At 37.0% G+C, this 25,650-nt stretch overlaps 1 protein-coding gene and 2 long non-coding RNA genes across 7 annotated transcripts; 2 read left to right on the top strand and 1 right to left on the bottom strand.

Moving 5' to 3' along the window:
- Window positions 1-3,008: 3,008 nt before the first annotated feature.
- LOC113282717 lies at window positions 3,009-8,390 on the bottom strand. Of its 4 annotated transcripts, none has more exons than XR_003327130.1 (4): window positions 6,033-8,390; window positions 4,611-4,773; window positions 3,871-4,003; window positions 3,009-3,466 (listed from the first exon to the last, which is right to left on the bottom strand). It is a non-coding gene; the product is annotated as an uncharacterized LOC113282717 (long non-coding RNA). The 4 variants fall into 4 exon arrangements; XR_003327131.1 differs by having other exon boundaries at window positions 4,611-7,142; window positions 7,796-8,390; XR_003327129.1 differs by having other exon boundaries at window positions 4,611-7,982; window positions 8,263-8,390.
- A 6,390-nt stretch (window positions 8,391-14,780) lies between these two features.
- On the top strand, window positions 14,781-17,195 carry LOC113279602 (WAT1-related protein At4g19185-like). The gene is made up of 5 exons (XM_026528284.1): window positions 14,781-14,811; window positions 16,176-16,318; window positions 16,401-16,556; window positions 16,901-17,012; window positions 17,132-17,195. Exons 1-4 carry the CDS (start codon window positions 14,781-14,783, stop codon window positions 16,988-16,990), a joined length of 420 nt encoding a protein of 139 aa, XP_026384069.1. The 3' UTR covers window positions 16,991-17,012; window positions 17,132-17,195.
- A 214-nt stretch (window positions 17,196-17,409) lies between these two features.
- Window positions 17,410-19,528, top strand: LOC113277811. 2 transcript variants are annotated; one of them, XR_003325148.1, is made up of 8 exons: window positions 17,410-17,520; window positions 17,599-17,714; window positions 17,847-18,106; window positions 18,338-18,477; window positions 18,865-18,916; window positions 19,095-19,151; window positions 19,237-19,272; window positions 19,408-19,528. It is a non-coding gene; the product is annotated as an uncharacterized LOC113277811 (long non-coding RNA). The 2 variants fall into 2 exon arrangements; XR_003325147.1 differs by having other exon boundaries at window positions 17,599-18,106.
- Window positions 19,529-25,650: the final 6,122 nt, after the last annotated feature.

Below are 25,650 nucleotides of genomic sequence, written 5' to 3'. Positions count from 1 at the left end.
GCTGCGGGATCGCTGGATCCGTCATAGCATTCGAATGTCGGGACAAGGCATTTGAGTGGAATAGGTGTGTTGGCCAGGCGATGAGTTAAGGGTGTGGAGTTAGCCTCTCTCATGACTTCTTCCAACCTTCCTCCGCCTTGTCTACTTTTTAATTGCCTGATCTCTGCCATCATTTCATCACGCAGCTCTTCCATCGCGCGGTGGTGCCCTACGTTCCTCTGCTCGTGATAGCTTGACTCTCCATCGTTATAATCTGGGTCGGATGCGCTACTTCCTCTGGCCGCGTTTCCATTGGCCGCTACGATGACTCTTCGGTCTCGGTTTGGTTCGGGTGCCTTTGAATTTGCTTCATCGAGTTGTTGGCTCGTCTTTGTGCTTAAGGCAATATGGTCTTTTAAATCCTGGTTTTCTCTGGACAACAAAGCCACAGCATCCGCGTAAACCTTTTGGCTTTTCTTCAATTCTTCAAGTTCGGCCATCAATCGGTCTGATTGGTTCGACCCTTGATTGGGAGTCCCAGCTCGTGCTATTACGGCCACCGTGCCGCCTTCTTCTATGGTTTGCACTAAAGGCGGGGGAGGTTCAGCTTCGATTGTTGGCATTCCCAGATCGGGCGGAGTGCCCATCTGCGGTGTTAGAGCCACCTGCGGTGTTAGTGCCACCTGCACAGTTTGATTCAGCTCATTGGTTGATGGCATTCCGAAGGTTGGCGGGTGCGCGGGTTGGTACGTTCTGGATTCATCCACCCTTTCTTTTGGTTGGTGAAATTGATTCGTAGCAAGAGTTTTCACGGCTTCCGTAGTCTTCGGTACTGCCGCTGTCGTATTATATTTTGTTGCCGCTGCTCTGAGGGCCGCGGCTGCAACGGAATTAGCATTCATAGGCGAAGTGATTTCCGCAGTGTCCTGTCTCTGACTGGTCATTTTGGCTTTGTCTCCTTCTGCTTGCTCCGGGTGATGACCGGGGTTGTCCTCGGTGCTTCCTTAGACGTGGCTCTGGATTTTCCTACTTCTTGCATCTTTCTGCACAAGGGAATTTCAAACAGCGGGAAACAGAAATATCCGTGCGGATCGGGTTAGTTTTCGAAAATTCCTAATTCCACGACAGGGAGAAACTGCCCGAGGGCCACGGAGAACTCTTAGGGAAGCCCATTTGATTCAAACATGAGTTAATGTATATGGATTAAATTCTTATTAAAAGTGCGGATTCATTGAAAGTATGAGGAAACGCGAGAAAACCCCTTTTAAAACTGCACGTAAATCCTTTGAAAACTTACGAAAACCCAACGGAAAGATAAGTCCGTACGAGATCTAGAAAAATGTAGATCCGTGGATCTAAGTAATAAATCTTTTAACCAGTAAACGACGATACTGTCGGTAGTACCGAAGACAACGGGTGCGTTTTTGAACATGGCAAAGTTAATAAAAGATAAATACTGTTAAAGATAATGAAGCAGATCAATCTTACGCTAATGCTGCTCAGAGTGTTTAATGCGGGTAGTTGAGGCGCCTGCTCGTGTCAGGCAAGTGTTTTCTGCCTCTGTCGCGTCCATGTCAGTACATCTTCTCTCCATCGTTGATCTTGGCTTCTTTTGGGGATGCGATAAAGTAACTCTTTGGGAGTTATTTGGTGCTCCGCAGTACAGCGTGTTACCGGAACATCCTTTAACTTCTGCCCTTAGATTTGTTCGGGTAAAGATCCAACGTCGGCGGGATGGACATCTTGGCTGTGGGCACATGTCATCATACTTTGATGACTTTGTCCGCATGCTTTTCACGTATGTTCATATATACACGTGTTTGATGATGAAATATGTGTACACATTGTGTCAGGTCCGAACTCGGTGAATATGACAGTACATTGTTCTCTTTTGAAGACTTGCCCTCACTTTTCAAGTTACTTGCTGATCTTCAAACAAGTCGATACTCAATCGCGTAGTTTTGTGTTGCTAAATACTTGCAACTAGTATTTTAACTGCATGATTGGTACAGGGATTATCAAATTACCAGTATCAAGCAAAAACTGCAATTCGTTTTTACCAAGTACCATTTGTAGACTTGGGGCAGCCTTGTAGTGCTCGTGCAAAACTGCGGAAGTTTTTTCCGCTGGGGTGTGAAACCTTCCATTTGTAACCGCACAAAGGTCGTTTAGTTTATTTTTTAATTATTTTGAGCTGGGCCGCAGTCAGTTTATATACTCCGTGCTTCCTGGATGTCTTCGTACTTTGAGCAGTCAAGTAAGATTTGCTGGCCGAAGCTCCACGTGCTCTTACACATTAGTGTCACTGTGTATTTATTTTATTTTATTTTTTCTTGCTAAGTCTAGAACTGGGCCTACAAAATTTCTTTCCGTGTCATTTTTTCACGGTGGAAACTTCAAATGGAAGAAAAATGTTGAGAGAAACCTATTACGACCTCCAAATAGTTGACTATAACTCGAATCGTCAAAATCATTGTTCAGCAGCTCAAGTTTATGGCTTTAGCAACTACACAGTGTACCCCTGTCACTAAGAAAAAAGATACCCACTTCACATCATTTAGAATGATAGTAAGCTGACATCGGCTCCATCATTACTTGCCAGAATGATTTTGAAGCACACGGTCAGGCAGCCACTTGCTCGCTGATACCAACATGCCGTATATTTAAGTGTGAGTGATTACGGTGTTCATCAACGAGCGTGCACCAGAAAACATATCGTTTATCGGTTACCACATAGAAGCATGTATATTGTATTTTTTTTTTCTTCTTTTTTGTACAGTACGCTCTGAATGGAATCACCAAGACATCAATTCAGGCTTCAGCATCCAAATTGTTTCTTTCATGCAAAAGCCCACAACATCGGTAAACCACCAATTTTCTCACGCGAAATCGCATTTTTGCTAAGGGCTTGGCTTCTTAAGTTGACTGTGAAATTGGGTGTGACATTCTTTACAGAGATTTGGAACCAATTCCAATTTTCATTACGCAAAATTAACTTGCGGTTATGGGTGGTTTTAACGCAAAAGATGTCAGAAAGTGTATACTGTGCATAACTCAGACTGTTAGTTTGACAAGCATATTTAGAAATCAAGAATTCCTCCTACGGTAAACTTTATTCTTTGGTTCACATTTCACAACTATTCACCAACTAGCGACATGTTGAGCCGTCGTGTGGAGTTAATATGCAGAGTGAAAAATGTTTGCTCTGTGATGCTGCTAGCGGACCACTTTTTCTTACATTGTCCGTATGCTTATGGAGTTTAAGTTCTTGGCTTTGGGCATAAAAGAACCTCAAAAATCATTGTTTTTGTAACACAGACCATCTTATGGTGCTTCGATGAGGATACTTTTTAAGTTTTAACAATACCAGTGTAAGTCGAGCACTGCATAATTGGGAGCTTCTCCGGCATACCCCCTACAAATATTGCATCAGATTCAGAAGTTCACTAAGCTGTCACCCAATCTTCTATGTTCAGCCCGAAACCACCTACACCAAGAAGATTCATAAGTGGAAAAACAAAAGAAAAGGGAGCATCAGAAATAATGGTTTTCATAGAAAATATGAGGTTATACACTATGCCAATTTAATCAAATCCCGAAAAAGATGGACAAGTTAAGATAAACCTAATACTGATTAATTTACAAATCTTCACAGATTTGAATACTGCTTACTGTTTTGAACCTCCAATGGATGTATGCAACTTCCTATATACACAATTTAAAAAGCTAATCGGTGTGATGGTCTCAGTAGGAAAAGACAACACAGTTCCATGGATGGCGAATCAACTGTACATAGTTGAAGATTACGGTAAAGACACCGTGCAAAAAAGAAGGGCTTGAAAAGTAACACATACTTTATAATGTTTCTCTAATTATTCATGAAATGTTCACCTGCAAAGGCGCTCATAGGCTCCCCTCTTGGTATACAGCTATCATGTCCAGCTGCTCCAGACCTGCTGGCAGTAAAAGCTGACGTCGGACTAAAGCATGTATAAACATGCACACAGTATGCTCTGCAGAGATACTGCATATGCGCAAGGAAAAAAAAAATACTGGTCCAATCAGATGAGTAAATAGAAGAATTTCTCTCTGTACATTAGATATGCATACTAAAACTACTTTAACAAGAACTGCAAGTCCAATAGTATGATTTTGATATCTGTTATAAGTAAGGTGCAAAAGTGAAATCTATCATTTAAAATCCCTCTATTTAAGTGCAAGTATGCCAGCTTGTCATACTAGCACATTTGAAGTCCAGACTTTTTATGAGCAGCATCTTACTCAAGATATCCTTCATTAATTCAGACTGACTATTCAACATACGAATAGAAACAATTGTGGTACATTCAACACATTGAAACAAATGGAAATTAACAACGTTGTATGATAAGAAAATAAAGCTAATATCCAACAGAAGAACTGCATAATAAGAAAGGGCCTTCTCAGTATCTGTTAGGTGTACAAGTGACAGGTGAGAAGTGCGTGTACAAATTTTATACCAGAAAATATTAAAAAATGAAACACACCACCATTGTAGTTTACAATAGGGTACCACCACTTAAATTTAACACGCCAGAAAAAGAAAGAAAAAAACTGGTTAAATTTAAGATAGCTTTAAAGGGAGGTCTTACTGAAGTTGTTCATGTAAGATCCATCTCCTGCAGCTGCAGTGTATCATGATAGCAGTATGTCTGTATTACCACATATATTTGATGCTCTGGAATGTACTTCCCACACACATGGACTTTGTGAACTTAAGAGTAGAGCTTGGCCGCTCGAAGACAAAACCTCTCCCTAACCAGTAACCAAAAGAAGAAGAAAAAAACACACAAAAAACAATAGATATCAGGGATGGGCAGTAACCCCTGTTCAAGGATGCAAAACTCAAAGCCAAACAACAAATAATTTCCCAACATAATAGCATTTATTGTTCACTTGGTAAACCAATCATCGAAATCATAAACTACATAGTCAGACCAGTTGGAACCAATTACTCCATAACAGTGCTCCAGGAGCTGCAAAATTTAATAGTACTTGAACCATAAATAACTTTCCCTCTATATTTTCTCTTCTACCAATAACGACAACCACCACAAAAATAAGAAAAGATAGAAATCTGTAAGAAAAGATAGAAATCTGTAAGAAAAGATAGAAATCCTGTAGTATAAATGAGGACGTAGGGTTTTTAGGGAAGTGTTTTCAGATCGAAATTCTATCAAGTAAACAAGTAAAGCCTAATCAGTATAAATAACAAAAAACACTGTATACAAGTAAACAACCAAATTTCCCAAGTATAAGAATATTTACAGCTCTGTGTACTTTTTTGTGTCTGTTACAAGTTTCAAGTAATCAAATTTTCAACAATAGAAAAACATATTTGGCACCTTAACATACAGTTGGTTTAAAGACATCTTTCTCACCATAAGATTTGTCAGAAGTAATTGAAATGATTATGCAGTTAGGTGCTGCACCTAAAGTTCAAAAATAGACGATAAGATAGAAAAGAGGATATCTTTCACGTGCTCCACAAAACCATCTAGCACATTTATCATGAAAGTGAAGCAATAATTGAACTGTGGACTCTTCTTGCGCTTTAGCAACTATAGAGAACACTAAACAGCGATTGAAAGCATGGATATAGTACTATTACGTTTATAAACATGGCTTAATATTGCTAGAGAACTTCAAGAGAAACCAAGTAAAAAATCAATGGCAAATAAGTTAACTGCAAATCAATGTAGGAAGACATATTGCTCTAAACACACTCCCATTACATGCTATATACCAGAAAGGTGGAAGTGGAACAATATAGTGGAATCTCAGGTAAAAAATACTACTAACACATTCTCATGGTTTTCTTTTTAAGCTTCTTCTGGAAAACATTTCAGTAGACTATTTCCCCGCATAAGTACCAGAGTTCAGTGAAACTAAACTTTCAAAATAAATCTCTTCTGTAATGGAGCTTGTTAAACCTGGAATATTTTGTTCTCTAATACTTGCATGCTTTGGGTCATATAAAACAAGCATACCAGCAAACTTGAATAGGATCTCACCATTCTTAAACGACCATATAAGCCTTGATTGATGCGACCCCAGATATCTCTTGGGGTTGACATAGCCATGAGCAATGATATAATGCTTAGTCCAAGATTCTCCAACTCCATAATCTTGCATTACCCATACTGCATCACCACTAAAAGTCTAAAACTAACACCACCATCAACAAGTACACAAAGGTACCCTTCCAACTCATTCACACTCATAATCAATTGTTTATTCTCCAAAGGTTCCTTTGGCAGTGGCAATGCTTTCAACTTCTCACTGCTCATATCGAACGAGATTATAATCTTGGAAGAGTATCTTTCACGTGTTTCGCCTAACCAACGAAAAGTTCCACCAACAAGTGCACAAATGTCTCTAATAAAGTAAACACATATGGGACGGACTGAATGCTTCTCCATGAATCTGTACCTAGAGTATAAACTTCCACATCATTACTCATTTTCTTTTCGAAATCCAGTGCAGTCACAACTTGTAATCACCAGAGTTACAGTCATAACCAAATGCAAAAACGTTAATACTACGACGATAAATCTCTTCTCTGTATGGAGACTCGGGTACAGTCTTGTATTCTCTCGTGGTTGGGTTCCAAATATAAATGCAAGACTTGTGACCATTCCAAATGCAGACCAAACCATTAGAAGAACCCAGGAATTTAAGACGATAATAAGGTTGGTCTGGGTAATAGATTTCATGTTGAGCAGTATCATTACCAAACTTATTAGTCAACTTTTGTACTGGATAACGAAAGAGAAATCAATTTCGACAACATCATGGGGACGATAATAAATCACAACTTAGAGAGAATTAAGAGACGTTCCTTAACATCATCACAATCTCTCAGTATGAGATTAGGGTTCTCATTCTGGATAGTAAGACTAAGGTGCATTTTGACAAAATCTGAGTTAGATATTAAGGCAAACCAAGATCTGCATACACATTTACGCACTGACAATGATTTCACTGGTACCTTTAGAAGTATTTCTTGGTAAATCTCTTCGGGAACGCTTGACATTGATTCTCCTCCTCCTCCTCCTCCTCCTCCTCCTTTTCTGAATTGCTGGTCCGGCGATATTCGACGATGGTAATTACCGTTGCCTTTCCTGTATTAAGTGATTTGCATGTTTACCAGTTAATATCTTGTATAGATGTCGTCTTCACTCCAATTACCAGAGATTTCTGAGATTTTGTATAAGAGAGATTTTTGGTGGCTCCATTCCAGGCGAGGAAATGGGGAGAACGGGTAAAATGGAGCAATCAAGGTAACAATGACCCAACTAGAAGTAACAGTAATCAAATTGTAATCAAAGTGTCTGAAGTAACCAAGGTGTCTGAAGTAACGGTGGTAATCTGAATTGGTCTTTTAAGTGTCTGTATCGGAATGAATCGGGCTGACTCGGCATTGGAGATGCGGTAACAATTGTAGATGAACTTCTTAATGCAGATCTTGAATGAGTTGTTGCTGTCTTTTCCTTCACTGCTAACTCTAACACAATTAAATCTAAAGCTAAAATAAAACTAAAAGCTAACATATTAACGTAAGGCACCAAAACTAAATTAGGATGAACTGAAATCATATCATCACCACAAACAAGAACTAAAGTTGAATTAAGAACACAAATGATAATGCAATCACAGGCTCCCCAAAATATACTTGACCAAGGCCAATTTGCAGATACAAAAGGAGATCTAAGAAGATTTCGATTTGTTAAACATCTCATCACGCGACAACAAATGGAAGATACGAACAGATTACCTCCAAAAACAGAAGCTAAAGTGGGTCTGCTTTGATTTGGAGGATCTGAAGAAAGAAGTACCACCGGTTTTGCTGCTTGGATTTCATAGACTGGAACCGATGATGCCGACTTGCTCTGGATAGTTCTCAAACAACCCATATATCTTTCTCGTCTTACAGATTTTCTCCCGGTCGGAAACCAGCTCAACTGTTAGACACTTTACTTATGACGTATGACTCAAATTGAATAACTTACAAAATGGGTACAGTTTCTAGATTGAATCGCTGAGGCAATAAGTTATATAATCAAACCCAGGGAAATCTCTTGAGAAATCCTATGGTTCCAAATTTTTTACAGACATTTACATCCTAGATTCAAGGCTGTTTCAAAAGAGCTAGTTTCTGTGGAATAAAGTGTAAGAATTTATCTCGGTGTGTGCAGCATTGCTCTTGTCAAATATCATTAGGCTGGTTTGAAATCAACTTACTCGAATGTGGTGATGAGTCGAAACCGATGAGCTCATGTTCAGCCATGGAAGACAATGTTACTTTGTTCAAATATATCCATCCTTAGAGACGCTCGCATTTCCCTTGAACGGCTGGCACTGGGCAAGCTCCGCACTTGGTGACAACAATAATCTCAATTTGTAATCCATGGCCCCTGCTACCAAAAAATGCAGTACCACCAAATCGGATAACATGCAACTTTTTGATTGGGACCAGTTGCAACTTGCAAGTGTGCTAAAAAATCAAGGCCAATGATACATGAAGTGCAAATTGCGTTTATGTGGGGAGCGGGTCTAGGGGTAGAGTTGGTGGTGCATAAGCATAACTATCTATACACTATTGGCCAGGCTGCCAGGCAATAACCATCCATTTACCAGCGGTTTTTCCGGTTTCCGAATTAAACATGAACTAGTGTAATCTACACCATCATAAGTGAATCCAGTAATGCTCCCAGTTCACAGTTCCCTTAGCAATTTCATCACATCAGCTCCCAAACGCATCACGCCAACAACTACACCTTGTTTGGTTACTCTTGATTCATCTGACTCGTTTGGATCTGAATCATCTGGATCTGAGTGAAATCACCTAGCTCATCTGGATCTGATTCGATATGTTTGTTTTGAGTCAGATCTTACTCACCCGACTCAAAAAACGTGAGTCAGTGGTTTGGTCCCGTGAGTCAGGGGTATTTTGTTACCTGACTCAAATAAATCCGAGTCAAAGGTCGAGTCAGATCTGACTCAAAATACAAAACAAACGATCTGACTGTTGACTCGGCCCGAGTCAGGAGTTGACTCAGATCCAGACGCCAAGTCAGCTGCAAACAAACAAGGTCAGTCTTCTTATGGAGACACCAACAGCAGTCATAGTCTTCAGTGCTAATGGTCCGACTCAGCTCACGAGAATCCTAACCAAGTTTTCAAGAGCTGGTCAGCTGTTTATTCCAAATCACTTGGTGGTGGAGATATTGAAATTGTTCGGGTGGCGGAGAAGGGTTATGAAGGAGAAGCTGTGGGTCTTATACCTTTTACCATTTGGTGGAAAATATGGCGTGAAAAAATTACAAGGTTTTCTGAGATTAGGAAAAGAAATGTTAATCAACTTATTTTTTATGTAAAATGTTAATCAACTTATTATTTATGTAAAATGCACTCTTTTTAATTGGGCATTGCCTACTAAGATTTTTAATGGCTATTCTTTTAGTGCGCTAATTTGTAACTGGGATACTGTGGTTGGAAATTGCTGATTACTTCATTTTTTTTTCTCTTTATAAGTTGTCACCCCCTTATGACCTCTTCCTTTTTAATATAATTTGCACTTTTGTAGTAAAAAAAACACTCGAACTGTTAAACGACTTTTCCTGTTAAGTGAAAATGTTCTCCACGATAACACTACTCCATTTTTTGTTAGGAGGGCGGACGTTTTTTGACTTGTTCCATAACGTGGTACATATAGAACTTTTAGGTTTTTTTTTTCCATTACAGAAAGCTGTAACTCCTAGTGGACGGGTTGGCAGAAATTTTCGGGAATCAAAACAGAAAGAAAAATATTGTATTGTTCAAACTTTCGTAATTATATATTTTGAGTGAAGATACTAATCACTTTGATTTCAAAGTTTTTTTATTTGGCACTCCATATAAATAAAGAGAAACAGAGATTCTTATTCTGTACTAAATCATTTTTTTTTACATTAAGTACTATGGAAAGAAGAGTAATTACAAGAAAGAAGATAAAGATGAAAAGTATATATATATATATATATATGATATAAAGCAGCAGCAGCATCCTCGGATAACAAGAAGAGGAAGAGGATAACTACAAGTCAAAATACAACTGCGAGAAAATGCACTACTGCGAAAAAAAATTGCCCGACAAAAATTGTTCGTGATTTGGATCTGGAAGAGGAAGATTTCAGTTCGGATATGTATAAACTAGATTTGGGCAATAAAGCGACAAAGAGAAGGTTGAAGAAACCTTAAGAGTATCTTTGCGTTATTGCCCAAATATAGTTTATTACCCAACCTTAAGGTTTCTTTAAGCTTCTTCTTGTCAGTTTTACTGCCTGAATCTAGTTTATAACTTTATACGTATCCGAACCGAAATCTTCCTCTTCCAGATCCAAATCATGAACAATTTTTGCCAGGCTACTTTTTTTCGCAGTACTGTTTTTTCTCGCAGTTGTACTTTTACTTGTAGTTATCCTCTTCCTCTTATTGTTATCCGAGGATGACGCCGCTTCATCGTATATATATATTTTTCCTTTTTATCTTCTTTCTTGTACTTACTATTCTTCCCATTGTACTTAATATTAAAAAAAAAAATTAGTGCTGAATAAGAATCTTTGTTTCTCTTTATTTATATGGAGTGTCAAAAAAAAAAACTTTGAAATCAAAGTGATTAGTATCTTCAATCAAAATATATAATTACTAAAGTTTTTTTTTTTTGAAGGAAACAGATGAAAAGTTATATTAATCCTCACTGAAAGTGAGACGTTGCATAATACAATTTGGAGGTTCATTATGATACCACCATCTGTTGATAAAGTTAGAGATTGTTTATTGAACTAAGTCATGTGCAATTGAATTAGCATCTCTAGGAACATCTACAAATATAATTTCACTAAACTCCTTAATGCGATCACGAATAGATAGAACCATTGAGCGAATGCTCCAAGGGATCTCATTCGTATTTCCTGTCACTGCTTTTGGAACCTCAGAGGCATCACCTTCCACTATAATACGAGAAAGTTGTAATCTCTTGGCCAGATGAACACCGAAACCATATGCTTTTGCATCTGCCACTGCTGCCGAAAAGGTATCAAAACAAAAGGAACCACAACCCAGATGATAGCCAAAAGAATCCACCGCAACAGCCGCCACTGCACCTTTCGCGTTGTTATATGTTGCGTCCACATTTATCTTCACAAATGTTGGAGGTGGTGGTTCCCAATGTGCTATAATATTTTGATTGACTTGAATCTCTGAGCAGAAGTTCAAAGCATGATGTAGGTCAAAAGACTTGAAATCTTCCAAAGCTTTATGAATGCAGGAACCAACAGCAGTGTGATTATTATTGAAAACCAATTCATTCCTCGCCTTCCAAATATTCCACATTAAGCAAACACCCAAGTTCAGCATAATCCCTTGATCAGGGTAAGTCAACCAATGACCGATAATGTCCATAACACTTTCACCCTGAACTTCAATCATAATCGGGCTAGTCTGATAAACTTCCGAAGCAAACTGACATTGAAATAATAGATGAAGGATCGACTCTTCAACTGAGTTACATAAGGGGCAAACGTTCTGAATATGAATATTATGTTTGCTGAGATTAGCATACACATCTATTCCTTCATGAAGTACTTTTCCACACGAAATTCTTAATCTTTGGCAGAGATTGGACTTGCTTCCAAAACTTTTTCCAAGGAAATTCTGCCAACGATGAAGTTGTTGGATTATTGTCAGAGAGGAGTTTATAACATGACTTCGTGGTGAACTGTCCTGATGGAGTTTTCAGCCATATTAGTTGATCTTGAATTTCCTCATCTTGCGGGATGTATATCTGAGAAATAATTTCAGCTTGATCCAGCGGGAATAACTCCAACAATAAATCCATGTTCCATATTCTTTGACCCTGGACAAAAAGCTGAGAAACCCACGTCACATGAGTACTTGCATTATGAAGCCTTGATGGTCTGAAACCCGGTAAGTTTGGGATCCAAGGGTCGTTCCAAACATGAATATTATTTCCGCTTCCGATAAACCAGCAGCAGTTGTTGACGAAGATATTCCGAACCGTCATCATATCCTTCCAAGTATTGGAATCCCCTGGCTTTATCTGATAGTCCCAAAAAGAAATATGACGTAGATACTTTGCATGAAACATTTGAACCCAAACAGCTTGTTGGTTAGTCAAGAATCTCCAAACCAGTTTAGTGACGAGGGAGAGATTGACTAGCTCCATATTTCTTATTCCTAGACATGCGTCTTCCTTTCCTTTCATAGCTTTTTCCCATCTGAAAAAATGTTGTTTTTTTGCATGAACTTCATGACCCCACCAGAAAGCTCTTTGAGTTTTCGTCATTTTTGATTAGTAACTCATTTGGGAAGAATGCAAGTGCTCATTGAATAGACCGTAATTGTTGATAGAACACTTTTAGATAATAAAGTTATCCCCACTTGGTTGACAAAAAAACATCTCCATCCAGCGAGTTTGGAATCAAACTTTGAATTCAACGGTTCAAAAGTTTCAATATTACGATCAGATTTCAAAGGATATGTACCCAAATACTTCTCATCTTTATGCATTTCCTTTACACCTAAAGTTTGGATAGTTCTTCCTCTATGAAAAGAATTGCAACCCTTGTTGAAATGAATAGATGACTTCATAAAATTTATAACCTGGCCTGAAAAGGACGAATAAGTATCCAACAGACATTTTAATTGATATACATTTTCCTCTAAATTCTTCCCAAAAAAGAACAAGTCATCTGCAAACATTAAATGACTGATTGTTGGTGCTTGATTGTTTATTTGAAAGCCACTGTAAAGATTTTGAGCTTCAAATTTTGCCATCAAAAGCGATAATCCTTGAGAACAAATAATAAACAAAGAAGGTGAAAGAGGGCAACCTTAACGTAAGCCCCTACCACTCTTAAAATTCCCATAAGGAGCACCATTTAGAAGAATGGAGAACGTTGATGAAGTTACACAATTCACTAACAAACTATGAGAATGCCCATGAATACCCATTTGATGTAACATAAAGCTTAAGAAAGACCAAGAAAGCCTATCATACGCCTTAGACATATCCAATTTAAGAGCAAAAAAACCTTGTTTAGATTTAGATTTGTTCATAGAATGAAATATGTCTTTAGCTATAACAACATTATCCGTTATCTGCCTGTTCTTTACAAACGCATTTTGAGACCAAGATATAAATAAATTTAAGAATGGACTAAGTCTGTTAGCCAAAACTTTAGCTACAAACTTATACAACACATTGCACAGGGCGATAGGACGGAAATCCACTGCTGTTGAAGGGTTTTTAACTTTAGGGATTAAGCTAATGTGAGTTTGATTTAACTTACTCGGAATGATGTCGGTAGAGAAGATTTGCTGGATGAACTTGGTAACATCTGCACCAACAATAGTCCAGCACTTCTTATAAAACATGACTGGGTATCCGTCTGGACCGGGTGAACCAAAAGAGTTCATCTTCCTAACAACATTCCATATATCTTCACTAGATGGTATATCCGAGAATGAGTTACTTTCTATCGTATTCAAGCTGAATGAAGATTCTTGAAGATTTGATGGAGATCTGATGTTCACATCTTCTTGAAAAAGATGCCTGAAAATTGAAACTAATTCATCAACAATGTCATATGGATTGGTGAGCCAGATATTAGAAGAATTTTGAAGATGAGTAATATTGTTCTTCTTTCTTCGTTGTTGCGCTGATAGATGGAATTGTTTCGTGTTCTTGTCTCCTGTCTTCAACCACACTTGTTTCATTCTCTGCTCCCAATAAGTTGCATCCATTATGATATATTCATTCAATTGATCAGAAATACGCTTCTATTTTTGTAGAATAGTTGGTGTTGGAATCAAACCCTGAAGATGAAGTAAAGTTTTCTTCAAGTTGTTGATTTTATTCTTAATGCATCCGATTTTAGTTTTACTCCAGCTCTTCAGAAAAGTCCCTAAAGAGAAAAGATTATTTTGCAGGTCTTCAGAAAGATTGATATTCCAAGACTCTAAAACAACCTTAAGAAAATAGGGTTGCGAACACCAATAAGCCTCAAATCTGTATGAAGGAGGCTTTCTTACAATACTTATACAAGTATTAAGAAGGATCGGGGGATGATCGCTTGAAATTCTTGGCATATGAAGAACTCCAGAATTTTGGAAGATAAGACACCAATCAGGAGTTGCTACCACTCTATCTAACCTTTGCCTGATTAGACTTTGAAGTTGTCTACCATTACTCCAAGTATAAGTTGGACCAGAGTATCCTAAATCCATGAGATGATTTGAGTGTATGAATCCGTTAAACTGAGAGATGGTATTATTCATCGATTGGTCGCCTCCATGTTTCTCTCTCAAAGAAGATAACGCATTGAAATCTCCTATGAAGCATTTAGGTCCTTAAACATGTTGAGCATACACCAACAAACTTTGCCAGAATTGTGCACGATTACTTTTGTTTGGTGGACCATAGATGCAAAAGAGATTCCATAGAGGATAGGGACTTGTGGGTTGTATTTGAAGATGGATTAGGTTTTTGGAGTATGAAACAACTTCAGCAGCAATATCATGATGCCATAAGAGAATTAATCCACCATTACGACCTTCAACTGGAACTATACAATGATTGGAGTAACCAACACTACCCCATATCCAACATTTTGCAACTATCAGTTTCGGGGTTGTGCAACGTCAATATCCGTTGCATACCTGAAAATACGTTGGGAGAAATAAGTAATATTGATTAAATGGAATTGATGGAGCAACGTTTGCAAGCGTGTAAGAACGTTGGACATCAATGGAATTAATGCAATATCAGACATTTCCGTGGGCATTTAGTAGTCTTGTTTTTTTAATCTCAGATTTTAGGGATCTCTCGTATATTCTCAAATATTTTCATTTTCGTTTTTTATTTTTTCTCTCTCATTTCAGAGAGTTCTTCCGAGAAAAACCGAGACCTCTTTTCAGTTTTTCTCTCAAAATCAAAACCTTCTCTCAGAATCAAACCCAGAGATTTGTTTAGCTTTCCTAACGAAATCAAAACCTTTATTTCAGTAATCAAAACCCAGAAATTTCGATCTATTTTCTAAAATCTTAAAAAATTCCTAAACCTAGAAAATTAATTTTGTTCCTGAAATCCAAAATCAATCCATCTGATAGTTATTTGCTTTGTTGATTATCATCAGGTATAAACCATTATCTACTAGTACTGTTGTTTAATTTTGACTTTGTTGGTTATTTTTTGATCTATTGTTTGACCTAACTCTGCAAAGTTGGAGTCTTTTCTTCGTGGATTCAATTTCTATTCGATGAATTTCATTGTTTTTTTTTCATTTTTTTTTGTTTCTCAGATTTGAAGCAGTTAAAGAAATGAAGGAGGTTCGTTATCATCTTTCGATCTTCCACTGATAATCCGTGTATTCGTTAATTTATTTGATAATTTGCTTCCTAGACTTTGAGAACGGTATTTGATTTAAGATTAACTTCTGCAATTTGTGGGACTTCTTTGGTTACATAGTAATCAGTCCCAGAATCTCACTAGAAAATTGCCTATTTCCATCATGTCATCATGATCCATAATTCTTTGTTGGCATCGTATAAACTGACTGGATGAACTTATCACCAAAATAACACTTGTCCTTCCACAGATATTAGGCTTAATTTTTTAATGTTCTTGTTCTTATTCTCATGGGGTTGTAGCTCTTAAGCTTATTGTCTTAAGGGTTTGATGATGTTGTTGTCTCTGGAGGGTTTGTATAGTTATGTTGAAGTTATCACTTGGCCAAACAAAATATGCATATATGTTGAGTGCATGTGTTATTTTAGCCATATAATCAATTGTGACTAGTTGTCGTCAGCATGAGAAAGTGTTTTAGACAAGAAAAGGTCTTGTATATGCGAATGGGTGTTACTTGACATTTGTGGGTCTTTAGTTGTTTCTATAAAACTTTGGTTTCTTATCACATGGTTACGCCTTTGTCAGGTGTTGATATAAATACTTGTAAACTGTAAAGACATTTTAGGTGCTAATAAAATGCCTGTAATGACATCGTATCAATTTATTGGTTATGTGTAATATTAATTTTTTAATTTCAACTTCGATTCTGTTGAATTATGGAGCTATACTGATGGTTTTGTTCAAGGGTCAGCTATATTCGGAAACGATGTTACTGTATTGTTGCACGAAAATGATTTCATTGCCGGGGCACAACCAGAACCTGCTGGATGGTTTATATCTAGTTTGATTGGAAATTGCTTTTGCATGGCTGCATATCTATCCTTGCAGGTATTTAGTTTTTTCATAGTACTGGTAAACGATGGTATTGCCTGAAATGTGAAATTTGAATAAACAATAGTACAACTTTCAGGCTCCGCTGCTACTAAAGTATCCGGCCAGCCTATCAGTGGCTGCAAGCTCATACTTCTTTGATGAAATGTTCATGGTTATTGCTAGAATATCTGCCACAGATGGAAATATTGTCTGGACTTTGACGCGATCTAAGTTGGCTGCAGATTTATGTGCTGTAAGTACTTCTCATTAGTTCTATTAAATGTTGATATGTTGGCTAAGTTCAGTTTGTCAGTTTAAAGAATGCCCGGTTATGATTATTAACTGCTTTAAAAGTGCTTATGATTCAATTGACTCACTGAATCCAACTGCCAACTATGATTCGATAAACAAGCCCATATTGTAAATCTGTTTATTGAATAGTATGGATGTAACTGGGAGTACCCCAATTTGATGACTACAGCGAGGTTCTGTCAGTAAGCTTACAAGAACCATGTGATTTCGCGTATTTAGTTTGAAGCTACAGTAAATGAAACTGCAGGTCTTTATTGTTTTCCGTTCTTCTTTGTTTTCTGCTAGGGAATTGTTGCATCTGATGTTAATAGCAACGACATGGTCCAACACTGGTGGCTCTCTTTGCATCTGTTTTTCTATCAACGATTTTCCTAGGAGACGCTATTTACCTTGGAAGGTCCCACCAATACTCAACTCCTTATAATTATTTGAAATAAAATCGCAATTATATTCACGTATAGGCTTAGGCCATTCAAACCTGAGGCTAAATCCAACTTGTCTGATATCCATGTGCAGCGTAATAGGTGGATCTCTAATTATTGTTGGACTGGATACGGTAACTTGAGCATCTTACAGAGAGAGACAAGAAGCAATTGCGTTAATCAGTCATGTGAATTGAGACGTGGAACCTCTTCACCATAGAGATTTACCGTTGAACAAATCTTTGTACTAGAATAATGGTGATAGAGGTAAGAACTTTCAGTATGATGGTAAGGTCATGTTACTTCGTGTCATGTCGAACTTTATATTCTAATGTCAGTGGTTGTCTATAGAATTCCCATGGTTTATGTATCAGAACACATACCAATTGCCATGCTGTGGAAGAAATTCGAGCTATGCTGTAGAAAGGGAAAGAAGTTGCAGTCAAGCGTGAGAGAGCAGTGGCATCGGCCCTACCTCATCAGGTAACTAATGATTTATAAAAACATTTTTCATCATGTCTGAAGTTGTTTCTTATATATGTTTTCTTGGCCTTAAACCAGCTCCTTACAATGCATGACGGTGGGGAGTCCTGTTTTTTCTTTTTTTGTTCGCCAGCCTTCCCGTCGCACAAGGTCACCAAGTCCCTACTAACATAACTACTACCTAAGAAGACCAGGTTTGATTTTAATGCTCTTCCACCATTGCTACTTCTCATTACGACGTATATGTAAACAACTGATGGTATTTTTTTGTATCGAAAACAACTGATGGTATTCTTATGAACTAACTTCCATATTTTGAAATTCAGCAACTTGGATTCGTGACCATGGTTAGTAGTAATCTCTTTTCAGATAAGGGGTTTCCTTGCACCAGTTTGGTACCAGTTCTTGACTTTGATTTTCTATCATTCTTACTGGTGAGAGTTCTCCACTTTTCACTGTTTTTCTATATATCTAGATGATGTTTCAAGCAGGGTGATTGCAGTTCAGTTACTTGTGGAATATTGAAGAGTTGTTGTTCAATTCCATGCTAAACGGCCGGTGTTCCTATCTGATTTGTTTTTGAAAGGTTTGCATTTGCTTCAGATAGATTCAATAATGTTTAAATCAGGTCAAACTTGCATAAATAATGCCAATGAGTAATCCCAGTTAGTTACTAGCAGAGAGACCCACAAGTGCTGCACTTGGGACCTTTCTGTATGCACGCAGCAAAGATATTATTTTGAATTATTTAGCTTTTTTATTTACGTTTTTTTCATTCACTTTTATATACTTGACACACTCAATCGTTCCTCGACAGAATGTTCACCTTAGAGGTCATCCAAGGCCTGGTGACAAGCAGGATGAGGACATCATAATGACCAGCACTGGAGCAGCATTTTGAATATCATGACCATAAAGTGGAAAGCTTATTACGGAAGTACAAGATCTTGTGCAGAGGTATCATTTTGAATATCATACTCCCAATCAAACTCATATTATCAAAACTTATATATGGTAATGATTTTGTAGTCTATATACCACGTGGGGGTAGCACAGTTATGTACTTGTTTTAGATTGTATTGGAGTGAATCTTGGGTGGGTCGTGGTGGATGAAGGATCTAAACATGCTTTAGCTGATTAACCATCTTCCAGGAGATGTTCATGATGGGTCTTCAGCTCTAGTTGGCAGATATTTATCTTCTAGTTTTACTTTTCAGATTTATTATGTCCAGGGTAATCAGTATGAAAACTTGCATAAATCATGCCAATGAGAATCGAAGCAACATCCAATTACACTTGATCAGCCATTCCTATCTGATTTTATTTCTGAATCGATTTTTGTAGTTGATTAACTACACTGAGCTTGCTCGATGCCATCTGAAACTCAAGGATCAAGGTTTGTGTTTATTCTCTGCATCGTGTTTTATACGAGCGTGAACATCATTATTTTCAGTTAGATGTTTTTGTCTTCAAAGCTTAGTAATAATAATTCATAGCTGGTGGTGGTGGGATTGGGAGTGCCCATCTATTACCGGTGGTTATAACAAGCTTGTTTCTCTTTTATACTTATACAGATGTGCTCAGTCGATGATGGCGATACCCAGACATTATGAAAAATGTTTCCATATAAGGTGCGAATAGTAACCCCGGGTTCTGTGTTATCTCTCATTAACACATTGAATTTTACTATTAACCTTAACTTTTACCTCTTTTCAGGCCTTAACTTAAATTTTAGACGAACATTGTTTCGAAGTAAGTTCACTATCGAGATTTTGTTTTTGATTTCATTTGTTCTGAATTGAAGTGTCACATTTTGGTTTCGTCAATAAACTACGAAGCTTCTGCATCAACTTCAGTTGGATTATAATTCTGTCATGTACTCTGCAGGATATTGATTTTAATGCTCTTCCACCATTGGTACTTCTGATTCAACGTATATGTAAACATCTGAAGGTATTCTTATGAACAAATTCATATTTTCAAATTTAGAAGCTTGGATTCGTGACCGTTGTTAGTATTTATTTTTGAATCAACCAAATAATTGTATGGTTCATCTGTTACATGATTCAACTCGAGAAATTCATATAATTCGTATCTTTATTACAAACTGATATATCTTGATGGATTGTGGTGACGAACCATATGTTCATATGAAAATTTTGGGTCTTTTAGTGGATCTACAATGGTATATGAAGGTGCAGAAATTCTGCTGGAATTATCATCGGAATGTATTTTTTTTACCTGTAAATAGGTTTGCAACGTATATAAATGTTGCTGAAATTAATGTAATGCGTTGCCTAAATTAATATACCGTTGCACAAATTGCAAACTAAAACTTTGCTGAACCTGTTGCGCAACATTTATATCAGTTGCACAAATTAATTTGCCCAACGCATTTTGGCGTTCACCCAAATTTGCTACGCCACATTCCCAACGGATATACGCGTTGGTTAAATTCTTTGCAACTCGTATATCCGTCCCAAATCGGCAGTTTTTGGTGTAGTGCAAGTCTTTGAATAATAGGAATAGAAGAAGATTCTGATAACTTTGTTTCTGAGAGAAAAACTAAATTAGGTTTTGCACTTCTTAGGAAAGATTTGAGAGTTTGAATTGTTGGGTCATTCCCTAACCCCCAACAATTCCATGCAAATACTAACATGGACCGTGCGGTCTATTAGGGCTAGCCGCCACCTCCCGTTGATCATCTGAATCCTCCTCGATTCTTGAAGCCATCTCTTGTTGTGTATCTCCAGAATTGTAACATAATCCATCAAGCATTCGTTTAGCGCCTCTCAGATATCTGCTGGAAGTTGATTATGAAACAACGATAGTGCTAGAGCCTCTAGCCATCGATTTCCATTCACGCCTCCTGGAAGTCTTGGATGATTGTCTGGGATTCCATAAAATCCGTCCACAGTTATTATTAAGGGTGCACACGGTACGGTTCGGCTCGGTTCTTGCCGAGGCCGAGTACCTGTACCCCCAGAGGTCGGTACTGAACTTTTGGGACCGGTTCCGGTCCGGGACCGGTACCAGTCGGTACCTTTTCAGCAAAAAACTATCTGGCACTCTGCCTTTTCTTTTACCTGTTTTTTACCTGTTTTTTCTATATAACAAATTCTCATTCAAAGCAGCAACTAATAAGTAGCAATATTACTAACAAACCAAACAAACAATGTCTTGAAAATATGGAAAAAAAAGTAGCAGTAGCCACAGTAAGTCTTGAAAATGAGAAAATATGGAAAAAAACAACTAGCACTGCAGCTAGTGCTGCAGTAGTCTTGAATCTTGATCTTCTACTATTAGCCCCTGCAATACAACAAAAAAGAAAAAGAAATCAATATGAATCAGTACAGGAGAATGAAGAACCAACATGGAGATGAAAGGATACGGCGGAAAGAGAAAGAGAATCTTAGATTGCATGACTTTATGCGTCAGCCCCTGAATATTCACCACCCACGTATATATGCCTCTTTATAATGCTACTCATTTCAAGTGACAGCTAACATTGGTCGATTGAGGTATATACCAGGTAGTTGAAACCTTAAAAATATGATCAATATAATGGGGTTTTAAAGTATAGCCAAGGCAGGAGCAGGAGAAAAGCATGACTCAGATTTCATGGAAGGCAAATATTTATCACAAGCTAAATTATAAGTATGACTTAAGGCAGGAACTCCATATTGCTAGTGTAAACTGAGCAGCCGATGCCACAACCAATGATAACCTCCATATTGCTTAAGATGGCTTATCTAATGATCATGAAAAAAGTGTACATTAGCAGCTTGCCTACTGAATTTATGGCAAGCAAGTTTAGCTAGAGCAGAGCAACACCTCTCCAAAATACCCATTAAAATCTAGTATTAAACAACAAACTACTCTATCAGTCACCTGGAACATCATGTAAACATATGATAAATTCAAGTAAAATGAAATTTCTATACTTACAAAAGCACCACCCAATTTATCAAGCCTTTTCAAATGTTTCTTCGATCCCTTTGCCTAAAATCAAATGAACCAATCAAAAATTTCAAAAGGTTAGAAGATACACCCTATTCAAAACTTTCAAAAACCAGATACAGGTAAATTAATCATGACAGTTCCTCATAAAGAATAAAGTATAAATAAATTCTCTTAGCATAAATAATACTTGATTATCTCCAATTTGCCATTATCAAATTCAGAAACAACAAAATTAATTAAAAAAATTAATCAAATCATTGCAATAAACTACCAAAGATCAACATAACTATTTCAGAAACTCCATCTTCATGTCTTCCAATTCTAACTAGCATCAGTTCTCAGCTAAACCCTAATTCCTCCTTGAATTCAAATCACAGATAACTCAATTAAAATCCACGAACCCTAATTTCTAAATTACGGAAGAACATGATGAACCCTATTTCTCAATCTCACAATTAAGCACAAATTAAATCTCCATATAACCGAATCAACTTCAATACAACAAACCCATATAAGATTCGTCAGTTTTTATTCAGTTTTACTCAAAATAAATTCAAACTACGGGAACCCAAAAATTACCTTTCTATGATTCTTCACCAAAACAACTTCAGAACTTCAGTTCAACCCTAACTCTTTTGTTCTTCATCAAACAACAAAATTAATAAAATCATTGAAATCACTGACTTTTTCTTCTGGATCGAGAGGTGTTGTTCTTGTTCGGTGTTCCGTGTTCACTGATTAATGGAGTTCACTTTCAGACTTCAGAGAATCAGAGACTCAAGAACTATATCAGTCTCTCAGAGGGAAGACCGGAAGAGTCGAAGACGAAGAAGGAAAAGAAAAACGAAAATGAGAAACCCTATCGTTAAGGTAGTATATATATACCCCCCCCCCTTAATCTAACGGCTGTATTTGTTCAGTACCCCTAAATCTAATGGCTACGAATGGTCGGTTCTTTCGGTCGGACGGTACGGGACTTATACAGGACCGTGTACCTGTACCTCATCAGCCTCGATTCCTATTTTATGGACCGGTACCTGTACCCCGTTCCTCGGTTCGGGACAAATATCGGCTCGGTTCCGCCGGTTCCGGGACGGTTCCTCGGTCCAGGTCGGTTCTTGTGCACCCTTAGTTATTATTCTGTGATTTGTTGTTTGCCCTGGTTAAAAATTGATGAAGATTCTCATTAATAGATTTATCAGATACTTGTTCTAAGGATGCTCTTTGTCTTTTTGTAACAAACTGAAAAGATTCTGAAACTTGTAGAGATTGAGCTCTGTTATATTGTAGCTGAGTTGCAGTATTTTGAGTATTAATAGCTACAGATTTCCCTTTAACTAATTCAGAATTCAGTTGTTGCAGGGATGGTAGTGAAGTAGTTATTGGGTAGTTATGTCCACCATGTTGAACAGTTGATGGAGAGACACGTTCTGGAAATTGAATTGGAGAATTAATTCCAAATCCAGTTGGTTGAATAACTGTTGAAGCGGTTTTACCCAAAAAGAACTCATCTGTAGATAACTGCCTCTGCAAGTTAACAAAGTGCATATTGAACGGATCAGTCGATGACGTGTTAGACTTCACCCAAATTGTATCTGATGTGGCATGATGACTCATCATCGTCCCTGCAAACTCCATTGTAGTTGAATTCCTTGAATCTGTGGAATTAATTGTATCTTCTTCACCAATGTCAGAAACCTCAAAATCCGCCATATCAGTGACATAACTTTTCATATTTTCATTAATGGAAAACTTGTACTTTGGAACAATTAAATCAGTGACTTTCTGATGTAATTCAGGCGGGAATTGGCTGTGTATTTTGTCTTTATATTGACGAACTTTCGAACACATCTTCATTAGATGACCGAGAAATCCACAGAAGACACAGAACCTTGGTAAACGTTCGTAACGAATTTCAGCCGTGATTTCCTGAGTTGCTGGTATCGGGAATTAGGGATGGCCATTTGCCCCACCCAAACCCATCCCCGTGGGTACCCGCCCCTATTGGGTAGGGTTTTACCCGTACAAACGGGGTTGGGGTTGGGTATGGGTAATACCCGAAATTAGTGAAGCGGGGATGGGATTCTAGGTCCCCGCCCCGTACGTTCCCATTTAGGATTTTATATTTTTATTAATTATTTATATTATATTTAAACTAAAATATTATATTATATTATATTATAAAAGAAAAGGTAAAAGTATAAGATATCATTAATTAATTATATTATATTATATTTAAACTAAAAAATTATATTATATTATATTATAAAAGAAAAGGTAAAAGTATAAGATATCATTAATTAATTATATTATATTATATTTAAACTAAAAAATTATATTATATTATATTATAAAAGAAAAGGTAAAAGTATAACATATAATTAATTATTTATATTATATTTAAACTAAGAAATTATATTATATTATAAGAAAGATACTTGATAAGAAATAATTAAGAACTAAAATGAGTGATGCTCGTTTATAGACCAATTTGTTTTTCTTTGTTTGTTTTACGATGAATTTATGAGTTTGAAATTTTAAATTATTATTATTATTATTGGTTGAACTTAGGTATTGATTATTAAATTAACTCATCATATTTGAGCTTAATGTTATGGGTAACCCGTAAAAAAACCGCCCCGTACGGGTATTTCCCATACCTGCCCCGTCCCAGATCAAGCGGGTAATGGGGAGGGTGTGGGATTTTTTTTTGAACGGGGCAGTGACTGGGATACAAGATCCCCGCCCCATGACCATCCCTATCGGGAATGATATTGTATCCCTCAGAAGTTTTTTAACATCAACTGGAATACGAACTCTAGCATACTTTCCCCGATTCCTTGCATCTTTTGAAGTAATGGTTCTTTGACTGCCTGCAAACACTAATAATTGTTGAATAAAATTTCTATTTAAGTAGTTTACAGGCAAACCATGAAGTTGAGCCCAAAATTCCACATTATCAAATAGATATTGGTGTGGAAGTTTGTTTGGTAAGCATCTCTCCAGAGCCAATAAGTCATCACGAATAACCCAAGGTGAAGATTCCGTTATGAACTCAGAATCAGTATGAGATTCAAATTTGATAAGAAAATTTTCTGCAGTAAACTCTGAAACATAAAATTTCTGACTGAATGATTTCCAAGTTTTATGTAACAGATCTCTGACACCAGCAATTTTAAAGGTTCTTGGGGAAATTATCATGAGCACCAGACAGTTTTGGTAGTCCTTTGATACGTTTGGAAGTTGTGAATCTATACGTATGGTTTTGGATGGATTATCTTGATTGAGTAGGTTTGCGGATTGATTAATCATATCCTTTTCTGGGCATGATTGAATTTGTTTATGATTTGTGTGAAGTGCCATTTAGAACAATGATACAATATAGTTAACTGAGATTGCCAGAGGCTTGAAGGATGAAAGAATTTGAAAACCCAAAAATTTAAGGAAATCTTCGTTTAACGACGAAGAAACCCAAAACTTTTAGTTCTCAGGGATGGGTTTCTGAGTTAAGAAATATAAAGAGATAATCTAGAAAATGTTGGAGTTTAAATTCGATCTTTATTGTTCTTTCGAAGGAATTGGTTGAGAGAAAATTAGGTTGCAGAGAGGAGAGAGAAAATTAGTTTTCAAAAAATTTTGGAGAAGGGATTCATCTCTGCAATACTAGTAACTCATTTAGGTTTTCATCTCTGCAATATTAGTAACTCATTTAGGTTTTCATCGTTTCATATAATTACTAAAGATTGAACAATATAATATTTTCTTTTCTGTTTTGATCCGAAAATTTCTGCCATTATCTACCCGTCCACTAGGGTTACATCTTTCTGTAACGGTAAATAAAAAACCTAAAAATTCTATATGTACTAAGTTTTGGAACGAGTCAAAAACCGTCCGCCCTCCTAACAAAAAATGTAATAGTGTTATCTTGGAAAACATTTTCACTTAACAGGAAAAGTCGTTTAACAGTTCGAATGTTTTTTTTTTACTACAACATCGTTTGCTTATTATTATCGTAAATAACAGTCGACTCAAAACTTATTTCCTAAAAGCGTATGATTTTCACAATATATATTTTTTTTGAACGACTATAATCTTCTCCGCATAACTCTATAAATATAGTACTATCTTTAATCAATCAACCTTAGCTACATATCATTCCACTCATCC

The sequence above is a fragment of the Papaver somniferum genome, chromosome 5 (genome assembly GCF_003573695.1).
Source record: "Papaver somniferum cultivar HN1 chromosome 5, ASM357369v1, whole genome shotgun sequence".
Taxonomy (NCBI): domain Eukaryota; kingdom Viridiplantae; phylum Streptophyta; class Magnoliopsida; order Ranunculales; family Papaveraceae; genus Papaver; species Papaver somniferum.
The sequence above is the reverse complement of the archived record's forward strand: the minus strand, read 5'-3'. Positions and strand labels throughout refer to the sequence as shown.